The 24,969-nt window shown below is 49.7% G+C and overlaps 3 protein-coding genes across 3 annotated transcripts in view; 2 read left to right on the forward strand and 1 right to left on the reverse strand.

Annotated features, from left to right (window-relative positions):
* The window catches only part of GCHFR (GTP cyclohydrolase I feedback regulator), a 12,741-nt gene extending 4,849 nt beyond the window's left edge, over positions 1-7,892 (forward strand). The window contains exons 2-3 of the mRNA XM_026850156.1: positions 2,738-2,832; positions 6,988-7,892. Coding sequence (XP_026705957.1) covers positions 2,738-2,832; positions 6,988-7,111 — 219 coding nt within the window. The 3' untranslated portion in view covers positions 7,112-7,892. The remainder of the gene's footprint in view (positions 1-2,737; positions 2,833-6,987) is intronic.
* Positions 7,893-7,997: 105 nt separating this feature from the next.
* Positions 7,998-23,344, reverse strand: DNAJC17 (DnaJ heat shock protein family (Hsp40) member C17). The gene is made up of 10 exons (XM_026850370.1): positions 22,982-23,344; positions 21,765-21,823; positions 20,124-20,211; positions 19,639-19,721; positions 19,078-19,174; positions 17,437-17,486; positions 16,842-16,919; positions 16,091-16,171; positions 15,216-15,344; positions 7,998-8,205 (listed from the first exon to the last, which is right to left on the reverse strand). The coding sequence occupies exons 1-10, from the start codon at positions 23,244-23,246 to the stop codon at positions 8,083-8,085; spliced, it is 1,053 nt and encodes a 350-aa protein (XP_026706171.1). The 5' UTR covers positions 23,247-23,344; the 3' UTR covers positions 7,998-8,082.
* Positions 8,201-12,190, forward strand: C5H15orf62 (chromosome 5 C15orf62 homolog). Its single transcript, XM_026850371.1, has one exon. The coding sequence runs from the start codon at positions 10,540-10,542 to the stop codon at positions 11,068-11,070; it is 531 nt and encodes a 176-aa protein (XP_026706172.1). The 5' UTR covers positions 8,201-10,539; the 3' UTR covers positions 11,071-12,190.
* Positions 23,345-24,969: the final 1,625 nt, after the last annotated feature.

Below are 24,969 nucleotides of genomic sequence, written 5' to 3' on the forward strand. Positions count from 1 at the left end.
GCCTCTGGCCGCCCTTGTGCTGTCCCGGGCTTGCGGCGGGGGGGTGGTGGTGTGTGACACCCCGCAGATTTGGGGGACCCCCGGCACGGCCGCAGCTGCTGGTGCGAGATATCCACCACGTCCATCACCCCGCGGGGTGTCGGGGGCTCTTGGGCGCCCGCACTCCAACTCATCTCCCCCTAACACCCCCCCCTTCCTCCTCAACAGCCCATCACTTAACTCGGGCAACTTGTAGGATCCCGTGAATGTCAAAGAAACTAATGTGGGAACACGTGTTTTCAGGGTTTTCCCTCGCCCCCAAAGAGCTGTTTCCCAGTGGCAAACGCAGCTGTCAGGGAAGGGAAGGGCAGCGCTGGCAGCGCAGCAGCCCCTGGGATCTGGGGCCGAGGCCCGTTAGTCTCCTATAAAAACATAAATGAAACGTTATTTCCTAACGACCGCGGCATCAGCAGCCCACGGGGCGGCTGTGGCCAACCTCCCGTCCTGCTGCAAGAGCAGATAGCCATGAGTATGGGGTTTTTCCCTTTTCCCAGCCCAAAGGGGAACTATAGGTCTGAAAGCCAAAATACAGTGACATGGGTTTGTGATAGGAAGGGGGTAGCAGGGGAAAAAAAAGCAAATCAGCATGTTGGCGGCGTTCGGTGGAAGAGGCTGCGGCGGTCACTGAAGATGCCCTGTTGGGCACAGACATCTCAAACCGAGCGAGCTGGGAGTTGGGACCGAGGGCACAGGGGGATGTTGCAGCATCGAGGCGTCTGCTGGCAGCGATATTCAGCATCATGATGGACCAAGATACAGAAGGTGCCACGTGGTTGGGGTGGTTCAGAGCAGTTGAGAGGCAGGCAGGCAGCAGGGGGTGGGCTGCTTTATCGCAGTTTAGCACATTTCCCCCTGCCCGGAGACTTCGGGAACTCTGCTCTTCAGCAGGGGAAAGCAAACATTTCCAGCCTGAACCTTGGCACCGAGCCGTGGCTGGAAACAGCCCGTCTGGCCTGGCGGGGGGTGACTGACTTCTCTGCCTTTCTGTGGCCGCAGCCGGGGCAGGGGTGAGTCGCGTCCCCGCGGGGTTCACAGCGCTGGGTGCGGCGGGTGGAGGAGGCTCTGCCTCTGCTGCAGTTTGTCTTTTCCAGCCCGCCGGGCAGCTGCATGCGCCTGCACAGCTCACAGGAGCCATGGCGCTGCGTAAGCGCTTCTAGGTGGGATCTGCTCGAGGCTGCCGAGGTACACGCCACTTGCCAGTGCCAGTTTGGAGGTGGATACTGCCAGGGAGGGATTTACCCTATCTGCCGTGTTCAGCCCTCATCCCTCTGCTTTCCCCAAACCAGCTCTCTCAGCTCTCCCAGCCACGTGGAAATTCTCAGCTTTCCCGCCGTCAGACCATCCAGCTGCTTCGCTGCTGAACTCCCTGCAGGTCAAAGCGCAGCGTCCCCGTCCCACTGCTAGGGACCAAGGGGTTCACACCACGGTGTCATGGGGAGCGCGTAGCCCCCAACCCTCTGTGTGCAGCCCCCAACCCTCTGCGTGCAGCCTCTGGGACCCTCAGCAGGGCCCTGGGCTTTGCTTTCTCCAAGGGGTGGTAGGGGAGAGAGGGGTCAAAAAGGGATCAGGTAACACTTAAAATATTGCTGAGGTTATTTAGGGCTGAGCATCCCTTTTCATATTATAAAGTGTTGATAATGGTTTGATACAGGTTTGCCAGTGGATGGGGGACATCCCTCAGAAGATCAGTTTTCACCTGCAAACTTTTTATATGTAGTTTTAAAAAGCAGCAATTGCTCTACTTATTAAAATTGGTCAAACCCTGCTCTTTGCAGGGGGAGCATGGAAGGTGCAGGGGTAGGTTTTGGAGCCCGATCAGCGCTGAGCAGGGAGGGCTGGGCTGTGGGTCCCACAGTGGAGGGGTGGGCGATGTCTCTTGCACTCACCAGCCCCCGTAGCTGTGGGCAGCGTGCCAGGCTCTGCTTTCGGGCTCTTCCAGCCGCTGCATTGCAGGGTGGATGCTCACTGCATTCCCTGGTCTCTGCCCTCCCCAGCTGCTCCCTGGCTGTGCTGGGGTGGGTTGGGAGTGGACGGTCATTGCGGAGCTCACATCGGCGCTGCTGTAATCTCCTGTGCCCTTCGACTTCCTTCTGGAAAACCTCCCGCCCAGGAATATCTCATAAAATAACACTTCTGGAACACTGTACAGAAATGCCGCCAGCCCGTCCCCGTGACATGTGGGCAGCCCACCGATGGCTCTGGGGGTGAGATGACTCACGGCTCTGCCTGCCCCCAGCCCCTCCGGTCTCTCATCGCTTCCAAGGGAGCGTGACTGTCCCCCATCATGGCGCGGGGGCTCAGCTGCACTGGTCCCTCTGCAGCACCTTCTTACCCTGATCCTTCACCCCTCCCCAGTTAGTGGAGCCTTTCCTAAAGCTGCCTTCTCCCAGGCAAACAGTCCCAAACTGGCCTGGGGATGCCCATTTCATGGGAAAACATGCAGATTTGTTGGGTTTGCACAATGAGGCACTTTGTTGCTGCACGACAGGCTTCCTGGTGATGGATCCTGGAGGACCAGAGCCACCACGTACTCAGTCAGAAGGTGACCCTCCAGCAGCAAAGCCACCAAGGTTCCCTCCAGGTGGCTCACAGGAATTCCCTTCCCAGTAACGCTCTTATTGGAGCTGTACTGGGGAGCAGGGGCGGGGTGGCTGTGCTGCTGTGCATTGCTCACCTGCTCCTCTGCCTTTCCCCGCAGGAGGTTGGTCCCACCATGGTGGGCGATGAGCACTCGGATCCCAACCTGATGAGCTTCCTGGGGGCCACGAAGAGGAACATGCTGGGGAACCACTTGTAAGTCCTCCTCTGTGACATTTCAGGCTCTCCCCTCTCCTTATTTTCCCAAGAGAATTCAGAACATTTTCACTCCTCATATTCCCCATGGCACCTTCCAGCTGCACATTTAATGCCAGGACTAATGTGATGCTGAGAAGCCACGCACATGGCCTTGCCCTGCCTGTTGCTGCTCACCCGAGGAAACGCTTCCTGCTACTTCCTCAAGTTCTTTCTTTTTACTTGCTTCGATCCCATTTCAGCCCCTGACCCACCTCTCCCCTCTCCTTACCCCTCACACACTGGGGATGCTGTGGGCTGTTACCTGACACAGCCTTTGGCTGAAATAAAACAGGCACAGTGAGCATCTGAATCTTTCTACATAACTTCACCTGCCTTCATCCCACCCTCCTTCCTGAAAGACAACCTTCCTCTGCCTCATCCTCATTTCCAGCCCTGCAATGCTCAGAAGCAGGCAGTGCCCTTTGCAGCCTTGCTCTGGCTGGGCCTGTTCTGGTGCCCCACGCGCTCATCCGCAGCCTGGCCCGGGCCATTGCACTCATGGGTGCAGCTTGAGGTTCCTCCCCGTTACCGAGTGCCCAAGCCAGCTCCTTGTAACAGCTCCGGAAGCTTTTCCTTGGGCTGCTGAGCCCCAGAGTTGGAGCTGCTTCCCATCATGTCCCCCCCAACTCCAATCCATTAGCCTCTGTGTTCCCATGCTTGATGTGTTTGACGCTTCTCCATGTTCCCGTCTCTCTCTCTGCCCACGCCGAGTTTGACACCAGCCTTCATCAAAGTGGGAGATGTTACCAGCATGTTCTTTACATCTTGGCCCACTTTTTTTTTTCTTTTTTCCCCACTTGATATCTCACTTCTTATTTTTCTCTGGGGTAAAAAAAAAAAACAAACCCACAAAGCAAAACAAAACCCCAAATACAAATTAAAACAACAGAAAGGAGTGGTTAGATTTGTGCTGAAGCTTGCCCACTTGCAGTGGTGCAGAGGAGGAGTAGGAGGAGAACCAGGCGTTAAACAGACGGGGCCTCTCGGTCCCAGTATGTTCTCAAACTTCCATCGGTGGAGCTGGGAAAACCCACCTGCTCGGTACCAGCCTGGCAACGCTGAGGTCCAGGTCCTCATCTCCTGCAGCATTAAAAACCTAAACGGGGTGGGAGATTTGAAAGAAAGAGGAGATTAAAAAAAAATAATACCAAAGCCCCCCCCTTAGAGAAACCCTTCCAAGTGCAAACTGGGGCCGCGCCAGCTCCCCACGCCTGCAGGAAGGCTGATCCCGGAGCCCTCCTGCTGCTGCGAGCGGCTGCATTTGCTGGGCCGAGCCGTCTCCACGCTGCTATTCCCAGCGCCGTGGGTGGCCGTGAGGTTGGCAGCAGCCTCGGCTTCATGCCGCTGCCTGCTGAGCCCAGCCCGGGAGTTATGCAATGGGAGAAGGGAGACCCAAGTGCAGAAAAAAAGAGGCTTCAAGAAGGAAGAAGCTGGCTGGCTCCAGAGAGAGGGGTGCAAGGATCACTGGGGTTTGGGTGGAAAAGAAAGTCAAGGACAGATAAAATGCCTCTGTGGCATCTTCCCCAAGCAGCCAGGGAGGAGATGCAGCATTACGAGGAACCAGAGTGCCACATTTTGCTTGTTTGGGAGAAGGGATCTCCCTGGTGGATTCACCACCTTTCCTCCCTCCCTCCCTGGGGCTTGGAGCTTTTTGAGCTCCCTCTTGCCCCACCTACTTCTCAATATGGTTTGTGTTACACCCAGGGTAAGCCCGCTGCGTCCCTGTGGCACGTCTTCCCCGTTTGCACTTGAGCAACAAGGGATGGAGAAAACAACCCAGCTGGAATGTGGCTGCTGATGCCCCGAGCAGCACAGCAGCGGGGTGAGCCCTGGCCACCTCTGGCAAAAACCCCAACCAGGGATGAGAGCTCCTGTGTTTGCCCCACAGCCGAGCAGGATTTTACATTCACCTGACTGCAGGGCTTCGTTAGCAGTAAGACCAGCTACAGGATGCTGCAAATCTCACCCCTCCTGTAGCACCATCAGTCCCAAAACCTTAAACGTGACCTTGGAGGGAGCCTGAGAGAAAAGGTCGGAGCAGCAGGGACCTGCTGGGGCACTATAATCTACAGCTAAAGTATTTAATTGCCTCTAATAAGAGCAAGCACTGATCCAGTTGTGCAGCTCTGCAGTAGTTCCTGCCAATGGCACATCACAGGCGCGTGCTGTCGCTCCCCGCTCGGATGCGTGGCAGCAGAACCCAGGGGGCATCTGGGCTTTAAGGAAGGGGGAGCTGGGCTCTGCCCCAGCCTGCGTGTTCTTGGAAGCCAGCACAGGGCCTGACCCTTGGCTGCTGCAGAAAAGGGGGTTCTGGGTCCCCATGGGTGGACATGCCTCTGTCCAATTTGGGGAGTTGTGGTCTGAGGCACCTGCTAATACTTTAATTTAGCTGTTCCCCAGGGCACGGCCAAACCCCATCCCTAAAGCAGCCGAAAGGACAGCTGGGCAGATGTCACCAGGAGGCTGCCTGCTCCCTCCCCAAAAACAGCTGCGGGAGGAGGAGGCTCCTGTGCCAGCTCCGTGCTCCCGGGGAGCTCCCTGCTCCCTGCTGGCAGCCAGCTGGGGGGAAAGGCTCTGCCGGTGTTCCCAGCTGCTCCATGTGCGCCACACGCAGAGGCAGCGGCACAGTCAATATGCAGCACGTGAGCTTTGGTTCCACTCTAGACACGGTTGTGTTCAAAGCCCTGGGCAGCTCAGCTTTCCTTCTGCTGTTTGCTCAGCCCCTCGGTTTTTTAGGTTCTTGGAAATAACAAACAATCCCTGCCTCATCTCCTGCCTCTGCATAATGGGAATAATATTTACCGACTCCGACATGTGAATCTGAAGGGTATGGGGCAAGCCTCTTAGAGAAGTTCAAAGACACTTATAATAATACATATCATCTTTACACCACATCTATAATTACAGGAAAGTATAGTCTGTCTTGAGAAACTGAAAAAAAGCTCTCACATCCTGATGTTATTTCATGCTTTAAAAGCACTCACCACTCCATTAATGTTTTGCAATCTTAGCAAGAGCAACTTTAGAACTGCTTTTGGGTTGTCTTTTATTGTTATTAGTATGAAAATCAGAACAGTCTTTGTTAAGGTGCCCAAACAAGATCACCAATGCTCCTGTAGCCCATCATTATCAGCTTATCTGGCCCAGTGAGTCATCTAAGAGCTAAACTATTATGAAGCTCATCCCATCTGCTTGCATTCTGCCTCCAAAGGCTCTGTGAAAGGAACTGAAAGGCTGCCAAATCAGCACTGAAGGTTACACGCGCCATCTCCGTTCTGCTGCTTCCCCACCTCCTTCGGCCCGCCTTGGGTCTGTGTTGTGCCACTCTCGCTCCGCAGCCGCCAGCTGCTCTGTCTCTGTGGCAGGCAGAGCAGCCTCCAGCCCTCGGATCCTCTGTGGAGGAGCAGCCCCGGGGCTGGGGCAGAGGGGAGGTCGGTGTCTCTCCGGCTGTGGAGCCGACAGAAGCCTCAGAGGAGTCAAAGGCAGACGGAGATCCTGAGTGTCAGTTCTAGACACGGGCAGCGAGGAGCCGGGGCTCCGCCTCACCTGGCAGCTCTGCTGAGGGCTGACAGCTTCTGGTTTTTCAAAGGCTTAATACCTGGCTGAAGGCAGCAGTTTTTTCCAATCCCCAAATTTCAAGCACAGGCTCTCAAAACCACCCAGTTTACAGACAGGCTCTGACATAAGCCCAACACTGGCTTTTCATCCCTTAGAAAGACCTGAGTCGTTCTTCCCTGCTTCGCAGAGATGATCCTCCTCTTCCCCAGACTCGCAGCCAGTGCTTGTGACCCTCCCTGCCGCAGTTTCAGCCCTGGTAGCTGAGCAGCACATGGCTTTGGACAACCAGTCCTTGACCCACATTTTAATTTAACCCAACCCATGTTTCAATTTAACCCGACCCTTCCGTTGCAGACAGGTTTTCTCCATGGTTTGGTAGCTGTGGTCTTTGGCCTTCCCCATCTGGTTAACCAAGACCTTGCACCACAGGGAGCTCACCGATGCAGTCGGTGCAGCGTGTCGCAGCGGTTTAGTGGTGAAGCAGTCACTTCCACAAGGAAATTCTTGTCTCGTCCTCCACCTGATGTTCCTTCTCCTCCTCTCTCCTGCTTGCAGCTGGGAGTACTACGTGAACGACGCGCCGCGGGTTGTCTTGAACAAGCTGGAGAGCTGCGGCTACCGGGTGGTGAGCATGACAGGCGTGGGCCAGACACTGGTGTGGTGCCTCCACAAGGAATAGCAAGGAAGACTTCTGCCTTCCTCCCGGAGATCATCTGGCATGGGACCGTCAGCAGCTTTTTCCCCCTTTTTCTGTCCAACTCCAGGTGCTCGGGCTCAGGGGGAGCCAGGGCAAGCTTCTGTCCTGCCCTTTCCCAGGAGCTGGGGGAGGAAGGTGTGCCCAGGGAGTGGGCGGCTCTCCCCTGCGCCCAGCTGAGGGGCAGCCTGGCAAATCCCAGCTTTTAACATTTTAATCATACCCTATTTAGCACACACTGGAGGAAACTCAAATACCCACTGTGGCTGCTCCTCTAGGCTGTCCCAGAGAGGCCCAGGGAGCACAAGGCAGCCTCCTTCCCACAGTGGGGCATGGCCAGTGCTGCCTCAGCCCCGAAACACCAGCAGGAACTGCCCAACCTACCCCCTGCCTGCTGAGGGGCCCCTTGCCCAGCAGCAAGGCCCACTCCTCTCCCCCAGGGGAGGGGGGCTGGCAGCACCATCAGCCTCCTGGCCCCAAGTGCCCCTCACGCTCCTGAAACAGCCCAAGAGCAGCACAGAAAGGTCTCAGAAACATTTGGGGTAGGGGCTCTGTTAATGGCAGCAGTCACAATGCTGGAGTGTTTGGGAGCCGCTGTAGGGGTAACACCAATAAAACACTTCTCTCAAAACACCACCGTCCTGCTGTGCCTTGTTTTAAAAACCTTGTGGAGCTGCTGTTCCTGCACCAGCTTTCAGGAGCTGAAAGCAGCTCTGGGGCTTGGTGTTCCAACAGCTCCTCTCACACCCTCCCTGCCCTCTGAGGACACACGCCAACACATTAATACACTTACTCTGAAGCTTGCGCAGCCGTTTTTTTCCCGCCACTCTGGAAAAGTCACTAGGAGTTTGTATTCCTACAACAGTTTTTAAAAAAAGGAGGTTTATTGACTTAAATTAAGAGTGAGCGTTGGAAACGAAGAATGATGGGGTGGGGAGAATCCATCCTCTCTCAGGCTAGGTGTGAGACCCCTCCTCATCCTCCTGCTTGAGCTGCTCGATCAGCTGCTGCCTCTCTGCTGCCTGGCGCAGCCGCATCATCACCAGGCTCTCGTAATCCCGCTCCGACACCACTGAGGCCTGGGAGCAGAGAACAGACACAGCACATCAGGAACAGTGCAGGCCTCAACCCCCGCCCCAAACGCACGCTCCCAGCACACACGGGGAGCAGGGATGGTGGCTGGTGGCCACATGACCCTGCAGAACCAAGGTGAGGTGAGAAACGTGCCTGGCCTGCAGAAGCTGGCCCACCACTTCATCACAACTGATGGGAGGAGGCGGCAAGGGGGCTGGCACAGAGCCCTAAGGACCCCCACACTGCCGGAGTGACCCTCCTGCCCGCAGCCAGGCTCTGTGGGGCAGCACACTCCCCTCGCTGGGGTATGGCGGGTGATGAGCTTGCTCGGTGAGCACAAGGCTGGCGCAGCAACCACTTTACCCCTTCAAAAGGCCAAATGCCATAAAAACACCTAAACTGAACCTTTCCATGGTTAAGTCATGAAGTGGCTGCAGAAAGAAAACCACCAGGTACATTCCCAAACCTGACATGAGTGTGTTGCGGTTCTGAAAAGCTCTTGGAGTCATTCTGCTGCGTGTGGCAGCAACTGTCACATCAACGAAGCCGATTGCAGACTCCACCTAATAAACGTAGGCAGCAGCTGAGAGCTGCCAGCGCAGAGCGGAACAGTGCTGTTGGCACACTGCTTTCAAAGCCACTGAACATTAGTAGGTGTCCTTACTATTTCGGATGTGTTCAAAGCACCGCCGTGCTTGGAAACATCCCTCCCGTTTGTTTGACAGTTCAGGTAGAAATAAAAGCATCTTGACAGAAGGGAATGGAAAAAAAAAATCTCACATTCATTTTTCTAGGAACTAGATTTAGTTGTGATTTAAGGGCAACTTAAATAGAAAGTAGAAGGGATGAAGAGGCAATAGAACAGCTGAATAAGATTCTGCATGAAAACGGGGCAAGTGCAAATTTGTTTCCACGTGCCAGCAAAGTGGTTCCTCCAGCTGCAGAGCATCCAGCTGCGAGGACAAGATAGAAACCCACAACAGATGGGAAACCCAGACTGGGAAATTAAGGGACTAATGTGCCATAATTGGTATCTTAGGACCTGCATGAATGAAGTAACCTCTCAGCACTGCACGGCCCAGATTTCCCCCATGTCTGAGAAAGCACCAGATTGTATCAGCCTTGAGCGGTAGAACGAGGCTTCTTCAAAGTTCCTGTCCACTCACCACAGATACTGAATGAAACAGCCTGCATGAGGCTCATGCAGATGAATCACCCACACAAACCTGAATCGCTACCTCACGCTCTGGATTGGAATTTAAAACAGGCAGGAGATGATTCCCAGCCCCTTCTGGGAGCCGCGTGGCACAAGGAGGCGGCAGAAGCGGCGGGCGGCAACGCACCCAGAGCGGAAGGGCCCGAGTCACGGTGGGCTCCACGGCCACGCTCCTGCTGCCAGGTCTCAAGCAACCCGGAGCCGCTAAGGGAGCTGCTTCCTCCGGGGCAGAGCGGGGGCTGGCGCCTGCCACTCCACACACCTACTTCCTGCAATCCTGGCAATTACCAATAGTGTAAAACCTAGTTTCTGACGTGGCTGACTCAGCAAGGGCTTGGCTCAAAACAAATACATACGCACAAGTGCAGCCTGGAAGCAGTGACAGGAGGCACATGAAGAGAAGGAGCTGTTGTGGGTTTTCAGCATTCCGGGTCCAACCTGGCTGGACCGTCCTCAGACCTGCTCCTACCAGCGTCCCAGCGAGCTGGTGAAGGTGGCGGTGGCAGTTCTCCCAGTGCTTCAGCAGCTTCTCCTCTCCGCCTGTTGGACTCAGGTGCTGCTCCAACACAGCGTAAGTCTATTTTGCACTCAATTTTCCTAATGCTTGTCTTTTACATATGCGGTTTTTTGCTTTTTACACTTCCATTTGACTATTTCTTTGGTTTTCTTCGGTGCGACTGAGTCACCGTCTCCCTTCCCAACCACCCACTGAGATTTTTATACCGTGCCCTTCCCCACGAAGGTGGCTGGTTACCATGGTACCAAAGTGCCCTTCTGTTCTAGATGCTGGATTAAATCTGTTCTCATGGTGACTGTGTGCCTTTGCTATTCTTCACCAGCTTGCTTCTGCAGCACTGATTTATCAAGCTCAGACATCGCTGTTCCTCTCCACTGAAGGAGGAGGCTCCTTAACATCTAAGACAGGCCAATTGCTCTTTAACACTGGGACGTAGCGTGGTTTGCATTTCCTGCAATACCAGCCTCTCTGTTCTCCTTCCAGCTACGGGAACAGGGAAGGAAGAGGTTGTTCCTGTGGTGTGGCTTGCTGCTGATCCTCTGCCTTAAGTCCAACGCCTGACCGTGAGGAGTTTGCAGTTGCTTCCTCCTCATTGCTCCCAGCAGCATGGATACTTGGCGGAGAGGGTCCATTAAGTCCACAACGTTCTTCAGACGTTTCTCACTCCGGAGACACAAAAAGCTGGGCAACCAAGTCATCATCCTCAACCAGAACAGCCACACTCTGGACAGTGATGGACAGTGCCAGAAGAGGGAATGCTTGAGGGATCTGAAGGACAAGTCTGATTACCTGTCGTGTCAGAGTGAGCAAAATCTGGCCAAGGCACAAGCACCTCCCAAGCCCCCCCGGCTGTACCTGGACAGTTCTAGCTGCCCTAACATCATCGATCACACAGATTCTCATTCTGACATCTCCTTTTCTGGTGCTGCTCACCAATACCACAAAGCCACTCAAACTCAGTTCCACAAGGACCAGGCTACAGACTGCGGGAACTCAGAGGCAGCTTCCCAGAATGGCACTGCTCTTCCTGACCTGTCTGACCCCTTCCTGTCCTTCAAAGTGGATTTGGGCCTATCGCTTCTCGAGGATGTTCTGCAGACCCTCAGGAAACAGAACCCAAGAGATTATGCCATCTGAAGGTATTTCTCATTTAACGTGTCCCATTTACTGACTGCTGCTACCAGTTTCTCTAGCCCCAGCTGGAGCATGGACGCTGCAGCATTCCCATTGCGTGTAGCCCGTTTCGCTGCTCCCACCTTACCCCCCAGACTGTCCCCATCCCTGCCCAGAAGCCCTTCGGAGCAGAGCTCCCAGGCTTCATGCTCGGACAAAAGCACAATCTGCTGGAGCCTCCTGGGCAAGTTCCCATTCTCCACGCCGGGAATTTCCCACTCTTGACTGTGCACCTCCTCCTCGGGGAGGAATGGCATATGTTTGGCAAAAGACTTGTTATTTTGGGGATGTGGCTGTGACACTGCGGAACACGGACAGGAAGGGGTATGGCACACATCATCTGTGGATCAGAGGCAGCTTCCAAGGAGACAGCAGCACTTCATCTTAAAGCCATAGCTGTGGCAAGGGTCAGAAGTCACAAACTGGTGTTTCTTCTCCCACCATGTCTGGATATGACAAATCAAAGCTGCTCCTTTTTTTTTTTCCTTGTGGGTTTCTTTTCCCCTAACTCAAGTGCAGTTGGCACTCCAAGCCTGGAAACAGGTAAGCATCCATGTAGGCTTGTGACACAGCAACAGCAGTTTATTTATCCCACTAGCAGGAGAAGAAATTTCTCTAGATACTGCTGCTTGAAGCATGCACTGATCTATCAGCTGTACAGATATGGAAGAATAAATGTATCTGTGACTGGAAGCGTCTTGTTTCCTCATTTCATTGGTAACAAGCCAGAGCGAGCTCAGGCACCAGGAGCACAGGTCCCTTCTCTGTATCCTCTGGCGCTTCAGGTTTTTTGAGGGGGGAAGCAGCGTGGCTCTGCTCTTCTGGGCTGGGAGAAGGCTGGAGCTGCTGGTACTTTATCTTCCCCTGACGAGAGTGCATGCAGCTCTGGTCGAGAGCCAGCATGGAAACGAGCAGTTGTTCACCCCGTGAGCTGGACCATGGGGAAGGCTCGGCCAGGCTGAGGACACTTTAGGCAGCACTGGGGCAAACTATTAAAAGGACACTGCAGAAGCTACTGAGTCACCAATTCTTACCTTCTTCATGGCTAGACTAGATACTAGGGCTCTTTTTAAAAATTAAAAAATAAAACCTCCATGCCCCCAGATAACCGTAAGCTTTGGAAGCCAGCTACAGTGAAGTGCACAGAGACATTTCAGAAAGGCACAGGCAGCTCCTACCCTGCTAGATTCACATCAGGCTGTGAAGTCAGGTAATACAAAACAAACTCTGTGAAACCTCAAAGGAGCTTAGAAAAGAGGCAAGAGTGCCAGACAGGAGGCTTGTCTCAGGACTTTAATATGGCTGAATTAATGGCCCAAAATGAAGAAGCAACTGGCAGGGAGATCCCACCACTAAAGATGCCAGGAAAACCTTCCCAGAAGCAAGCGCTTCATGCTGTTGTCGTGGCAAAATACGCTGTTCACAGCACTTCAGGGCTGCTGTGTGCTTTGAACCATGCAGAACCACAGCAATCAAACAGTCATTGCTCTCAGATAGCCTAGAGTAACACTGGCCAACCCACAGCTTTTGTAAGTCAAGCATAACTTGCCTGCTTGGCTCCAGCAGCTCTCCAGGAACTGCTGGACAATGTGCACCCATTGCTGGAGAAGAAAATGAGCCAACTGAGACTGTGGAGCCAAGCAGTTTGCAAACTGCTGCCTCCTCACAGCAGGACTTTTCAGCACTCAGCCCTGTTTTCACCTGGGAAGTGCTTCCGAAACCCCGGCTCTGTCCGGTCAGCATGGGGCTGCCCTCCCTCTGAAGGTACCAAGGGCATTGCCATGAGAATGCTGCAGGTCTCTGGCTGTTTTCTGAGGCAGAGCAGGGAAGGAGCTGCGTTTGCAGGGTGGGAGCAAACAGGAGGGTGGATTCAGGCAAAACCAGAAGCAACTTGGAGGGAGCAGCAAATAGGAAGTGAGGGCAGCTTAAACCAGGATGAGATTGGTGCAGCTTGAAAGCAAGAATGTGGCCCCGTATGGCTGGGAAGCCAGACTGGGTATGGAAGGATGAGGCAGGGGCAAGAGATATCTGAAAGACCTCATTTTGTGTAGTCTAGATCTGAACGGCTGAGGACAAAGAGGATAAGTCAACTAGAAGCAGTACAGCTAAGAGAAGCTGTTACCAAATTACAGATTTTGGAAGCAACCTAGCAGAAGTAGCAACAGGATTTGGGAAGGGTCTGGAGCGGGAAGTAGGAAAAGCAGGAACCAGAGCAGCTTGAGATCTTAGCCTGGACATCAAGAGTGCAATGTAATCAAAGAAACTGCAGCTGCTTACAGAGAAAAGCAGTAAAAAGGACAGACAAGGATCAGCAGCACAGTCCTTGGGAAAGCACACAAGTCGCTGGCCAAGCTTGTCACCATTTGGAGAGCTAACGCGGGGCTGACGAGGCTGGGGTGGACAGCAGTGAGTCACCACCTCCACGCAGCACGAACACCATGTGCTGCTTGAGCCTGCTCTTCCTCACTGCTCCACCAGGCTAATCCTTCACAGAAGGCAGACGCTGCTGTTCCACACTAACAAGCTCTGGTCATGGAAACAAGCCAAGATAAATTCTGTCAGAAGCCTGGCCAAGCTTGTGAACCCACAGAGGCAAGAATCCACTACCAAGCTCCAACTGCACCAGCAACCCCCATAGGTGTGAATGAGCCAGTTCTCATTCTCCACTAGCGAGAGAGACTCAGATAAACTGGATGGGATTCTGTTTTTTTCCCCCCAATTTACCTTACAACACTCTGGCCACCTCCGTGAAGCTGCAGTGTCTGCAGGACTCTTCGGGGTGTGCGGGGAGATGTGCCTGGCTCCTGGGCTATGAGGCTCCAACTGCCTTTGCCTCTAGTTTCTGGAAAACTGCTGCTCAGGCTAGGATGTCCAGACAAGAACAAGCCTCCCAAGTGAAAACACACAGCCCTCAACAGAACTAGGCCAACACCAAGGCACTCTGATGTATAAATGCATCTACTATAAATAAAGTACTTAACAAAAAGTCAGGAGAGTGAATGTACTGAACAATCTCCAAAACTGCTTAAGTACTGCAGTAAGAAACACACACAAGGCTGATGGAAACAGACACACAGACAAAGGGCACCTGCCCAGGTGCCCAGCATGAGGCAGAAGTCCTCTCAGCAATTAGATCTTTTTGATCTTTATGCCCCAGGGAAGGAGAAGGGGAGCAAATGTCACGTGAAATTTGAACTGGAACTCAAATAACCAACAAAGGATCTCAGTCCCTTCACAACTTCACATTAACTAGGTCAGATGACATGCAGAGCACAAGATAAACATGGTGCTACACAGCAAAGTGTTGTGTACATGCTTCAAAAGCCATGGCCACATCTCCCACTCCAGAGGGCCAACAGGAGCAGGGAGGACAGAGAGCCGACAGCATGCTGCAGCATGTCCTTGGACTGGTTTCTGTGCTTTAACGTTATTGCCTTCCATGTGCTTTGCAACTGGAATACAGCTGCTAGTCAAGAGCGACGGCATCAGGGTGACTGTCTGGGGGAATAAACAGGGAGCAGCTAAGAGTTAACAAACACCCTGCACTCCAAGTAACCACACCGCTAAGCAGAATGCAAACCAGACAGCAAGGTCCCCACAAGGATATTTAATTTGATACTGCTTTCTCTTCCCTCCTGCAGACCCTAAGAAAATACGTTTCCTTTCATCACTGAAGTGTTACCCTCTTGTGAATGCAGTAAGTAACAAAGCCTCTCTAAAGAAACCTTCTAGGCGGCTCATTTCAACCAGTTATGAGCCAGAGAACTCCCACAGTCAAAGTATATTAGAAAAAATCCAGGAGAATGGCACTAGAGGCTTTGGGCTGAGCAAGGAACATCCTTGTTTTTCACTGGGAAGAGACAGACTGTGGGAAGATCCAGTCACCCAGACAGCTTGTGTTCTCAGCATGCTGCTACTCGGGCAAAAGCGGTCCTTTAAAACAGCCACCACTTCAGCACAAAAAGGCTCATCAGAAAGGCAGGCCTTTCATTAAGAGCTACTTCTCAGATCTGCTGGGAATCAACATATCTTACCATAAATGCAAAGCACACTGTTAAATTGAGGTTGCTATAGAAACAGATTCAAATAACAGCAGTCTGTCTCCTTACCTGTGAAGTCCTAGGCTGACTAGTGCTGTCAGAAAGGACAGAACTGGGATTGTTCCGGGGCTGGCCCTCCAACCAGGAAATCTTCAGAGGATTATTTATCAGGCCAACTTCATTCTTCACAGCCATCTCCTAGCAATGAAAATATTCTTTCATCACCATCTGAATTTCAGACCCCATTTCCTCACAGGTCACTAACAATCTGACGAGCTTTTCCATCTCAGCCTCGCCTCAAGGCCAAGCTGGGCACAAACAGTGAAGATTTCACAGCTGTCCTACAGGAGACGCACACTCTGAGGTCACTATCTGCATCAAGCAGACAGAACGTATCACTGCCAGTACTTCTGACAAACAGGTCACGGACAGTTCTGTTTTTTTTGATTATTTGGATACATGAGGGAAAGAACAATGACAAGGAATAGATACTCTCATACAGTGTAAATTGATGGAACTACTAAAATTAAGGGTAACTGATGATTTCTGTTTCCACAGCCACATGAATTATTATAACTCAGTGAGTCAGAACATTTTGATTTCTTTTAAACTGCAAATGCCTTATATAACCTCAAAAACTCATTAAGGCCATCTCCACAATGGGTAATTCACCTTCAGTGAGAGCTGATTAAACAGCTCAGCGCCTGCTTTTTAAAGCAGTGTCTCTTTTACATGCACAGCCTCCTTGTTTATGTGCTCTGGGTTTATGCCTCCAGCTCTGCCACTCCCTTCACGCATCTGTACCTTCAGACTCTCATTACCCTTCTCCACTGCCTTAATGACAAGGCAGCGTCTCCAGGCCGTCAGTTTGCCAACCCTTTCCCCTGCAACACCCTTCTTGCCCCCTCTGCTCTACACACATCTGGGGTCCCCGCCAGACTTACAGCAGCCTTAACCGTAGCAAATTCCACAACTGCACTCCCTGTCTTCCTGCTGGAGATCAACAAATTGAGCACATCGCCATACTGTTAAGACAAAGAAAGAAAAGAAAGTTAATTACAGACCTGGAAGAGACATCAAGTTCATTTATGGAATGAATGCAAAGAGAAAACGTGTTTTCACAGACGTGAGGCTTGAGCCGTCACCCTTTCTGTCTTGCACGATGCTCCCACTGATCCCAACCTGTCAGAATTTCTGTCCCTCCAGGAAACAATTCTGGGGATGCATGGAGCTACGCACATTGCTTCCAGCAAGCCCCAGTGCAAGAGGCTGCTTAGCTCCAAGTCAGAGCTACAGGAGATACTTGCACCAAGGGAAAATAAAGATTGCATGCTGGGATTAATCAGATCAAAGGCTTGTCTACTCCTGTCTCTGAACTTCCCACAGTTAACATGAAGGCAAAAGTGCACCCCAGCACAGAGTCAGACCAACTCTGATACACGCCCCAAACCACTCAGAGTTTGCACAGTTGCTCCTTTCAGCAGGAGCCCCTGCTGGGAGAGAGACAGGGAACAGTTCACAGCTAACGGACCATGCTGATGGTCACTGAAAACTACATGAGAAAGCTGGGCAACAGAGGAGAAAATGAGCCGCTCCCGCTCCCATTTGTGTGCAGCTGCCCAGAATTTACTCTCCTATCTCACACTGTTGAAAGTAGGGGAAGATCAAGTAGTAGTGAAGAGTGTCAGACAGGACCTTTTGCAGGATCTGCAACAGAACGTCTTTTGAGTATCCCCCTCTTGTCTCATCTTCTTTCCCGCATTTCCATTTGAGCTGGAAAATAAACATGACAAGTTAATTTTGCCCATGTGAACACATGTTGCCTTGCTCAATGCAGCTCCTGCCACCTGCACACTAATCAAGTTTGCTATTTACAGTTACACTCCCAGAATTGCCAAGACAGTGATTTCAACATCAGAATGTGCAAAGGGAACAAATTATTTGGGGAACAGGGAGAAACATTGCTCACTGGAATAAAAGAGATCATTCTTGAAAGCATATTAATGGCTATATCAGGGTAATCGGATGTTTCTCTGTGCTTAAAGCAGAGACAACTCCATTTCAGGCTCAAAAACCTGGGCGAGAAAGTAAAGTGTGAGGGAGGAGGGGTATTTCCAGGGCAATGACAGAAGCTGTTCAGATGCACAATGCACATTAGACAGAGGCACTTCACCTCCACTGTACGAGGGACGTGCCAGTTCAGCAGAGTTGAAGTGTCCCTTCTGTTTTCCAAAGCTGCATAATGTTCTACCAGTTTTCACCAAACCCCAGCTTTATAAGGATTTCTTACTTTGAGTTTAGGAGTTATTTTGCCTTCTGCTCCATTGCTTTCTTGCCTGCCTGGAGAGGAGAGAGGAAAAAAAAAAATAAAAAAAAAAATGCAAGGGATGCAGCTGAAAACTCAGCTAAAGAGCATTTCGTACAAAATTCACCCTGAGAATGTACGTATGGCAGTAGCAAACACTTCTGGATTTCCACTGGACCACTTCAGCTCCAAAAGTCACGTGCAATGCTATCATCAGGAACTGCAGCACAGACTGAATATTGGACGTCAGCATTTCTCCCTTCTGTGGTACCCAGGCTTGCCATGAGCAAGGCTGGAAACAGCCAAGGGAAAATACAAGCAGGAGACCTGTTAGATTCTACATCATTTTTCCCTGCAAGAAGGTTGTGCTGGTAGGGACAAGCATGGAAAAATTGAGTTCACAAAAAAGGATAGCATAGCTGAAGAAGTTTAACCTGGCCCTGCAAATAAGTACTTCATAATGTTCTCATTGCAAGGATCTCAAAGTGTTTTACACTAAACAAATGCTCAACATCCTCCCCAATTCCTGATATGTGAAATTAAGTTAAGAAAGGCTAAGGTGGGCTGAATGACTTACATACAGTCACACAGGAAAAGCCTGGTGACCCCAAAAAGAGTTTCTACACCTGGACCTCCGGTGTTCTGGTTTTTTTAGCTCATTATATCAGTATTTTTCCTGTGAGGAAAACGGGAGATATTATACTATACCTTCTGTCAGAATGAAGGAAGCAAGAAACAATAAATCTTCCCACTGAACTGAAAACTGAATCCTTAGTTTTGAAAAGAAGATCAGAACTTTCTGAAACATAAAACTGTATTTTAAGCCCACACAGACACAGAATATTTAAAAAGGCAATTCACTATAGAAATGTGTGGATGGGAGTGAGATTCAGGAACACTACAGGATGAGGTTCTGGGACTCTGGAAAAATCTCATCCCCTCCTGTATGAAGGAGACTAAATACAGCTACTGAACAGGGAGACAACTTCAAATGCAGCAACTACCCGCTCACACGGCAGTGCCACATGGAGATGTTTTCCTGTTCAGTGTGTTGCTCCTTTCCTGACACATTTGTGGCTGGTCTTTGTACACACCCGGGATGAAGGCTGTGTATGCCCAATGAACAGAGAATCGGGTTCCAGAAAGCAAAGTCTCAGCAGTTGCAAACTAAATAAAACTTTATTCTTCACACTGTCTCTTTTGGGTGAAGAGACTGGGAATTTCAAGGGGATACAGAAGTAGTAACCCAACAACAACTATCACTTTTGCAAACTCGAATCATTCCCTATTTTGAGTCTGCAACACTGACTGCTTTAATTGTGACAGACGAGCAGGACATGAGGCTCCCTCCAGTATAACTGTGGGGCTCCACATCAGATTCAGTGTTTTAGAGTATTTACTGAAAAAGAGCAGTAACAATGCTGTAAAGAGCAACACGCCGCATATAAGAAAGCAACCCCACAGAAATATAATCTCTTATCCCTGAAAAAGGTACCGAGTAGGATGCTCTGTATGGCAACATGACCGAGACAGGAGGCTGCAGCTGGGTGTGAGCTCTGGCTACACAAGAGCCAGAGTCCCATATACACGTGCTTTGCTGAGGGTTCAAATCTCCTCTGTTCTTACCTTGGACATGCTGCTCCCTTTCCAGCCGGATCTGTTCCTGAATGAGTCTCTGCTGCTCCTCAAGCTGACGGGAACCTTCTTCACGCAGGCGTATTATCTACAGCAGAGGTAAGACAGCACAGATATCTGAGGGCACAGTTCCATGGTGGGGTCATGCCAGCTAAAGACTGCCAAGGAGAGCTTTTGTCTTATACCCATCTTACATATTCTTTCTATCTATCTATCTATCTATCTATCTATCTATCTATCTATCTATCTATCTATCTATCGGTGACAGCTCCAGCACCCACAAAACCAGACCCCTCACATTTCCAGCAACAGTCCCTACCAGCCAGCATACAATAAGTAGCTGCTGTTGTTGGCTGCTTTGCAAAAGGAAAGGGGCAGACAAAAAATAAAATCTCAAGGCTGACATATCTGCCAGACTGCTACAAGAACCCATTAATCCAAAAGGCTGAAGGACTGCTATATCCAGATTTGATGCATCTCGTGACATGGTTTTCTTTATGGCTGTCAAGACTCAGAAATTATTCTCAAAAGCAGCAGAGAATTTATCATTACTTCTTGTTCTAATGTTCTTGTTATCCTGATCTCCTCCTCTTCACTCTCACGGGTCTGGGCTTCTCGCTCTCTGGCTTCAAGATCTGCAGAGAAACAAACAAAATTAAAACAATCCAAAGAGAATTTCCACTGCTGATGCTGCTGACCAGAGGTGGATGGAAAGATTACAAACTTGGCTACACCTACACCAAGTTCAAAGTTGAGTCCTGACAGCTCTGCTACCTCTCCTCTACCCAGGCACATCCATGTATCAGCAGCCTTAAGTCATCAAACCCCCTAACTCCTGCCTGGAGCAGGACCACCACCCCCAGCTCTGACTGCGGGAGGAGATCTCAGATGGCTGCTACACTGTATTGGGCATAAAGACCAGAGCCATCAAATAGACAACAGATTCACCAACAGTGCATTCCAATGGTGGAAGAAATGCTGACACCCAGCTAAGGAAGACTTCAAGCCAAGAGAAAATGAAGTTTTGATTTTATTACCAAGCTTTACTTTCTTTCGCTTCTCATCAAGTTTTTGTGTCCTTTCTGCAGCCTGCTTCTTTGCCTTTCTCACTCTGTCATACGCCGCCTGCCAAAGAACCAACACAATAGTGTGAAACTGTATAAAGCAGAAAAGATAAAATGGAAAGCAGTGAATAAAGGTGAGATCAGATTATGAAACACTCTAAGAAGAGGTGAAGCATTTTCTGTTTCTTGCTAGTATTCCTCCTAAAAGTGTTGAAAGTTAACACAAATATCCTGAAAATATGAGGAGAGGCCCAAGGATCTCCAGATGGAGCCTGAAAGGGTGACAAAGTCCAGGAATAACCGCAGAGTGTACTGGAGAGAAAGTGTGACCCACCTTCAGAGATGGCAAGAATATTCTGGCTTCCTGTACATGCCCAAAGTAGCTTTAGGGACAGTGGTAACAGATCAGGCTTAGTTTAGAGCAAAGTTTACCAATTAAAATGTCTATTTAATATGAAAGATTTATTCACAAGACAGATGTTTGACTCACATGAACGTACAAGATCGAAGAGCATCAGAACTCCTCAGCAGCAATAACACAACAACATTCATTTAGCACTACAGAGACTTAAGAACAGGCGTAAATTGGCAATTTCACTGGCATCTGTTTAAACCAGTTGATAATCTGTTCATCAACCTACACAGAACCTTTCTGTAGCAGGTAAAGCACAGACAGGCACGAATGCCCAACTATTACTTGCAGAACACTCCTACAGTCCAGTACTGCTCTTGTTTTATAAACTAGAAAAGCTGGTATTTTTCTTCCTGCGTGGGAAGGGTTTGCTAAACACTTTTTCCTTTTTAAAATACAGAAGCCAAAAAGTTCTTGGACACCAAAAGCTTAATTGCCCCTTGGAGAGGAGATTACAAGCTTTGCCAATGTTTGAAAAGAGTAGAGTTATTTCATGTTTTTAAATCTTATAATCTGAAATTTTAATAAGCCTCCTCTCCTGAGTTTATCTGGACAGAGTTACTTGCTCATTTTTAGTTTGTTTTTATTCTTGCCCTTCACATGTCCAGATTACTTTCAGGCCCTTAGCAGTAGGCACCAACAACTTCCTCACAGCAAGAGTCCAAGCTGCATCTGGCAGCCTGCAAAGCCCTTGCAGCAAAAGGACAGAGATCATGACTATGATTCAGCTTTTCTGTTTACAAGCCTCTTGTGCCCCATGGAAAGAAAGGCTCTGAGCCTCAGCAATCACATCTAGATCTTATTTATTTCTCAGAACTTGACTTCAAGGGAACTGCAAATGCACTGTTGTCATGGGAATTTAACGCGTCCCTGAATCAGTGGTGGTTATCATTTGGTTTTTTAAATGGGATATGCCCCAGTTTAACACGTTATTAAAGACAGTATCTCACCCTTGTAGCAAACGGACAGAGCTACTCCCACCACATCAAATCAGAAAAAGCACATTTGTCCGAGTTCTTATCTGGCACCTACTATGTGATCTCACGGAGAACTACAGGGAATAACAGATGAGACTCGCACTCATGAAGTCCTAGTCAGAGAAGAGAGCAGGCCGGGCAGAAGAGTTTCCAGTACTTCTCCAGCACGTTGGCAGAGAGTAACACCACACAACCCCAACAGCACCAGGGGACAGGCATCCTTACCCTCGCTGCTGCATCTGTTAGCACGGCTAAGGCCTGAGACAGTTGGTGGAAGACTTCCGCTGGGAATTAGAAGAAAAAAGGGTAAGATGCAGAAAACCATGCTAGCAGCCTGGAGATGAACCAGGAAAGACAATTCCTTAGGGAAGAGACCTGCAGAACATCAGAAAGAAGAATCATCTTTCCAAAGCATTTGTAAGCCAACCTATAGCCAAGATCACTTCAACACCAAGGACAACATTTGTTACATAAACTTCAGTGTAAATTAAGAAACAAAAACTGGGACCAGTTCATTTTAAAAGAAGTCTTGGAAAACATGAATTCAGCAGAACCCACCTACAGAAGTTTATTAGTCAGACTGAAATACACTGTTACAAACAAATGCTCCCTTTCATCCCAATAGTATTTCAACCTGAGGTTCAAAGTTTGCATTTGACATCAATATTGCTGACGCTCTTGCTGGAAGGTTACACATATAAGCTGGAGGCCTCCCCACACACTTCAAATCACTTCTCAGCCTTCTGCAGATATCAGAGCTCTCAGGCTTTCCTCTCATTGCTGCTAAATCTTTTCTGGTGAAAAAATTTTCTCTGTAATAGTTATAAATTTTTAGTCTATAAGACTATAGCCCATCAGATTGGAAAAGATACAGAACTGTATTTATCTTGAGGTGTCCTGATCAACAGCATCTCGGTTACCATCGCTGGTCACTGCTACCCATAGCTGCAAAACTTAAAACCAGAGTAGCTGCAGAAGCCAGACCTTGCAAGCAGTTCAGGTATACTCAGCTCCACAGAGTCAGGGCCTTGTCTAACAGACAAAAATGGGCACTGCCCATAGCTGGTATGATTTATAAGCTGGCTACTGATGTTTCAACTGTGAGAGGTATGAATTAAAATAGCGACCAGCCAGTAAACACAGGGGACAGACTAGCCAAAGCTCTGGGATTCAAGTACCATGGGGGAATATTTTGAGAGGTACAAATATAATTTCAGCAATGAGGTTTCTAAACCAGCATTCAACCTTAAAAACCAGACCTCTCTAACAGCGATAAAAATAACTCTTAGTCCTGCATATGTATACTTCCTGTGACATCTGCCCAGGCATTCCCTTAATTACATGCAAAGACAGACCTGAAGTTAAGCAGAGCCACTTCCAGGAGCCCGTGCACGTCAAAACAAAGACAAAGAGCTGCTTGTGTCTGCGCAGTCCCATCCTACCTGCTCTGGGATTGTCCGGGTTCTTATCTGGGTGACAAGTCAGGGCCTTCTGCCGGTACGCTTTCTTAACCTGCAAGAGCCAGAATTGAGATTTACTGGTTGGTGCTGTTTCGTCTGTGTTGAGAAAAGCAACTTGGAAAAAAACAAACCACTGCAGAAACAAATAATTACTATTCAGAGGGTTTATTTGGTTGTTTTTGTTGGTGGTGTTGCTTAACATACAGCATAAGTAGAAGGCTGTGGCTGAACCAGCATTCATTTGCATGACTAGATGTCCCCCAGGCCTGACAGAAAATAAAGACCATTTTGGTGTGCGATAGCTCCACTATCCCTCAAACTGAAAGCTAAAGCAGACTAGTTTAATAGCAAGAGGCCTCTGAAAAGCTGTTTCCAACCTTAGCTCAGTGACCTGTCCTTTTTAATCACACTGTACTGCAAGATACGTGTTTGAGCCCAGAACACTTAGTGTTTTGAACGAGGCTAAGCTTTTCAAAGCCAGAAATTTTACTTCTAGGTGCATCGTAACACAGCAGTCAAAGCTCACAATCATCCCAAGCCAAGTCTGGTTCACCGAGACATTTTTGTACGCAGAGGGGTACTGTGTTCTTTGCAGCTGTAACTTTGGGACAGAGAAATACCATTTACTGTGCTACAGTCGAGTTTGGCAAGAATTTTTGACCAAAGACTGTTTAATCTCTTCTACACTTCAAATAAAGATTGTTAAAAGTGACTTAGCTCAGAAAGTTGTCAATCTGAGCCCCCTCTGTCAGGGACACATCTGCATGCGAGAAAGGACAACTGTTACTCTGCTAAAACGGGTTGAATAAGCAGTGGCCCGGCCCCACCTAGTGGACAAAGCTCTTGGAAGGAAAATGTGCAGCTGCAGCCTTCCAGGTCGAATCCTGCCTAAGCAAGGCTCCTGTTAGAGGAAAGCCTCCTCCCCGTGCATCAGGCACAACTATTCCAATAATTGTTCTGCGTGGCAAGGCCAGATAAAGTTTCTCCAAACAGTGAGGTTCGATTACTTTAACAGTCTTGCTCCTCTTCACTCATCTCTTGGCCAAGCTGCTCTGTGCACAAAGGGTCTTTGGGTGTTTACAGTATTTTACATCAAGGACTCTAAATTACACTTGTCACTTTTTAACTCGCACCGTAACATCCGACCTGTAATTTTCTCCTCCTTTCCTCCCCGGTGAAGTTGAGGTCACTCAAAGTCTTTCAACTCATTCAATCTTATGTGTTACATTTGGTTTATTCCTGTTTTGTGCTTCATGCACATGGAATTTCCAGGCAGCCTCAGACACAACTGCTGGTTCTGCCCAGGCTGTAGCTTCCAAGCTTTACCTTACTGTACTGTTACTGCTCTTTACTGCCAAGAAGAAAAGAGGAAGCCTAAGGAGGAAAATAAAAGTTTTCCCTTCATGTTTAACTTTGTCCAGTTACTAGCAGTTCTCAACACATTACTTTCCCAGCTCAGTTGCTCAAATCTTGTGTTTAGTGTTGACTTCCAATTAAATTAAAAAAGGAAACATGTCATTCCCAACCCACAAAATTAACAAGAGGGCTTAAGGGAACGTACAGTACCTAGACCAACCTCTGACAACTGGATTTTTGGTAAACACACGAGAAGCTTTCCTTTTAAAGGCACATAAACAAAGAGAAATATTGAGACACATTTTGTAGCTCGCTCCGACTGATTTCATCCTCCTCCAAAGACAGGTCCCGCCCCCCAGGCTCAAGAGGAGAAAACAGATGGGTAAATTGCCCACAGCAAAGCCAACACCAGGAAAAACGGACTTTCACCCTTATTAAAAGCCCCAGCCGAGCACGCAGCAGCCCGGAACAGCGATGTCGTAATAAAACAGCGCGTGGAGCAATCGCTCAGCTCAGTACTCGCAGGGCAGCAAACGCAGCCCCACGACCGAGCCGCCCTCTGCCCTCGCCGACAGCCCCCGGTGCTGAGAGGCGGGCGGGGCAGGGCAGAGAGG

Source organism: Athene cunicularia (genome assembly GCF_003259725.1).
Source record: "Athene cunicularia isolate RWA chromosome 5 unlocalized genomic scaffold, athCun1 chr5_part2, whole genome shotgun sequence".
In the NCBI taxonomy this organism is placed as follows: Eukaryota; Metazoa; Chordata; class Aves; order Strigiformes; family Strigidae; genus Athene; species Athene cunicularia.

Coding starts and splice junctions, on each gene's coding strand:
- C5H15orf62 (XM_026850371.1), top strand. CDS start 10,540: ATGGATACTTGGCGGAGAGGGTCCATTAAGTCCACAACGTTCTTCAGA.
- DNAJC17 (XM_026850370.1), bottom strand. CDS start 23,246: ATGCAAATGAATGCTGGTTCAGCCACAGCCTTCTACTTATGCTGTATG. Junction 16,172..16,841: donor TGTTGCAGATCCTGCAAAAG/GTCCTGTCTGAC, acceptor TTGTCTTAACAG/TATGGCGATGTGCTCAATTT. Junction 8,206..15,215: donor GTCAGCCTAGGACTTCACAG/GTAAGGAGACAG, acceptor CTCTGCTCCCAG/GCCTCAGTGGTGTCGGAGCG.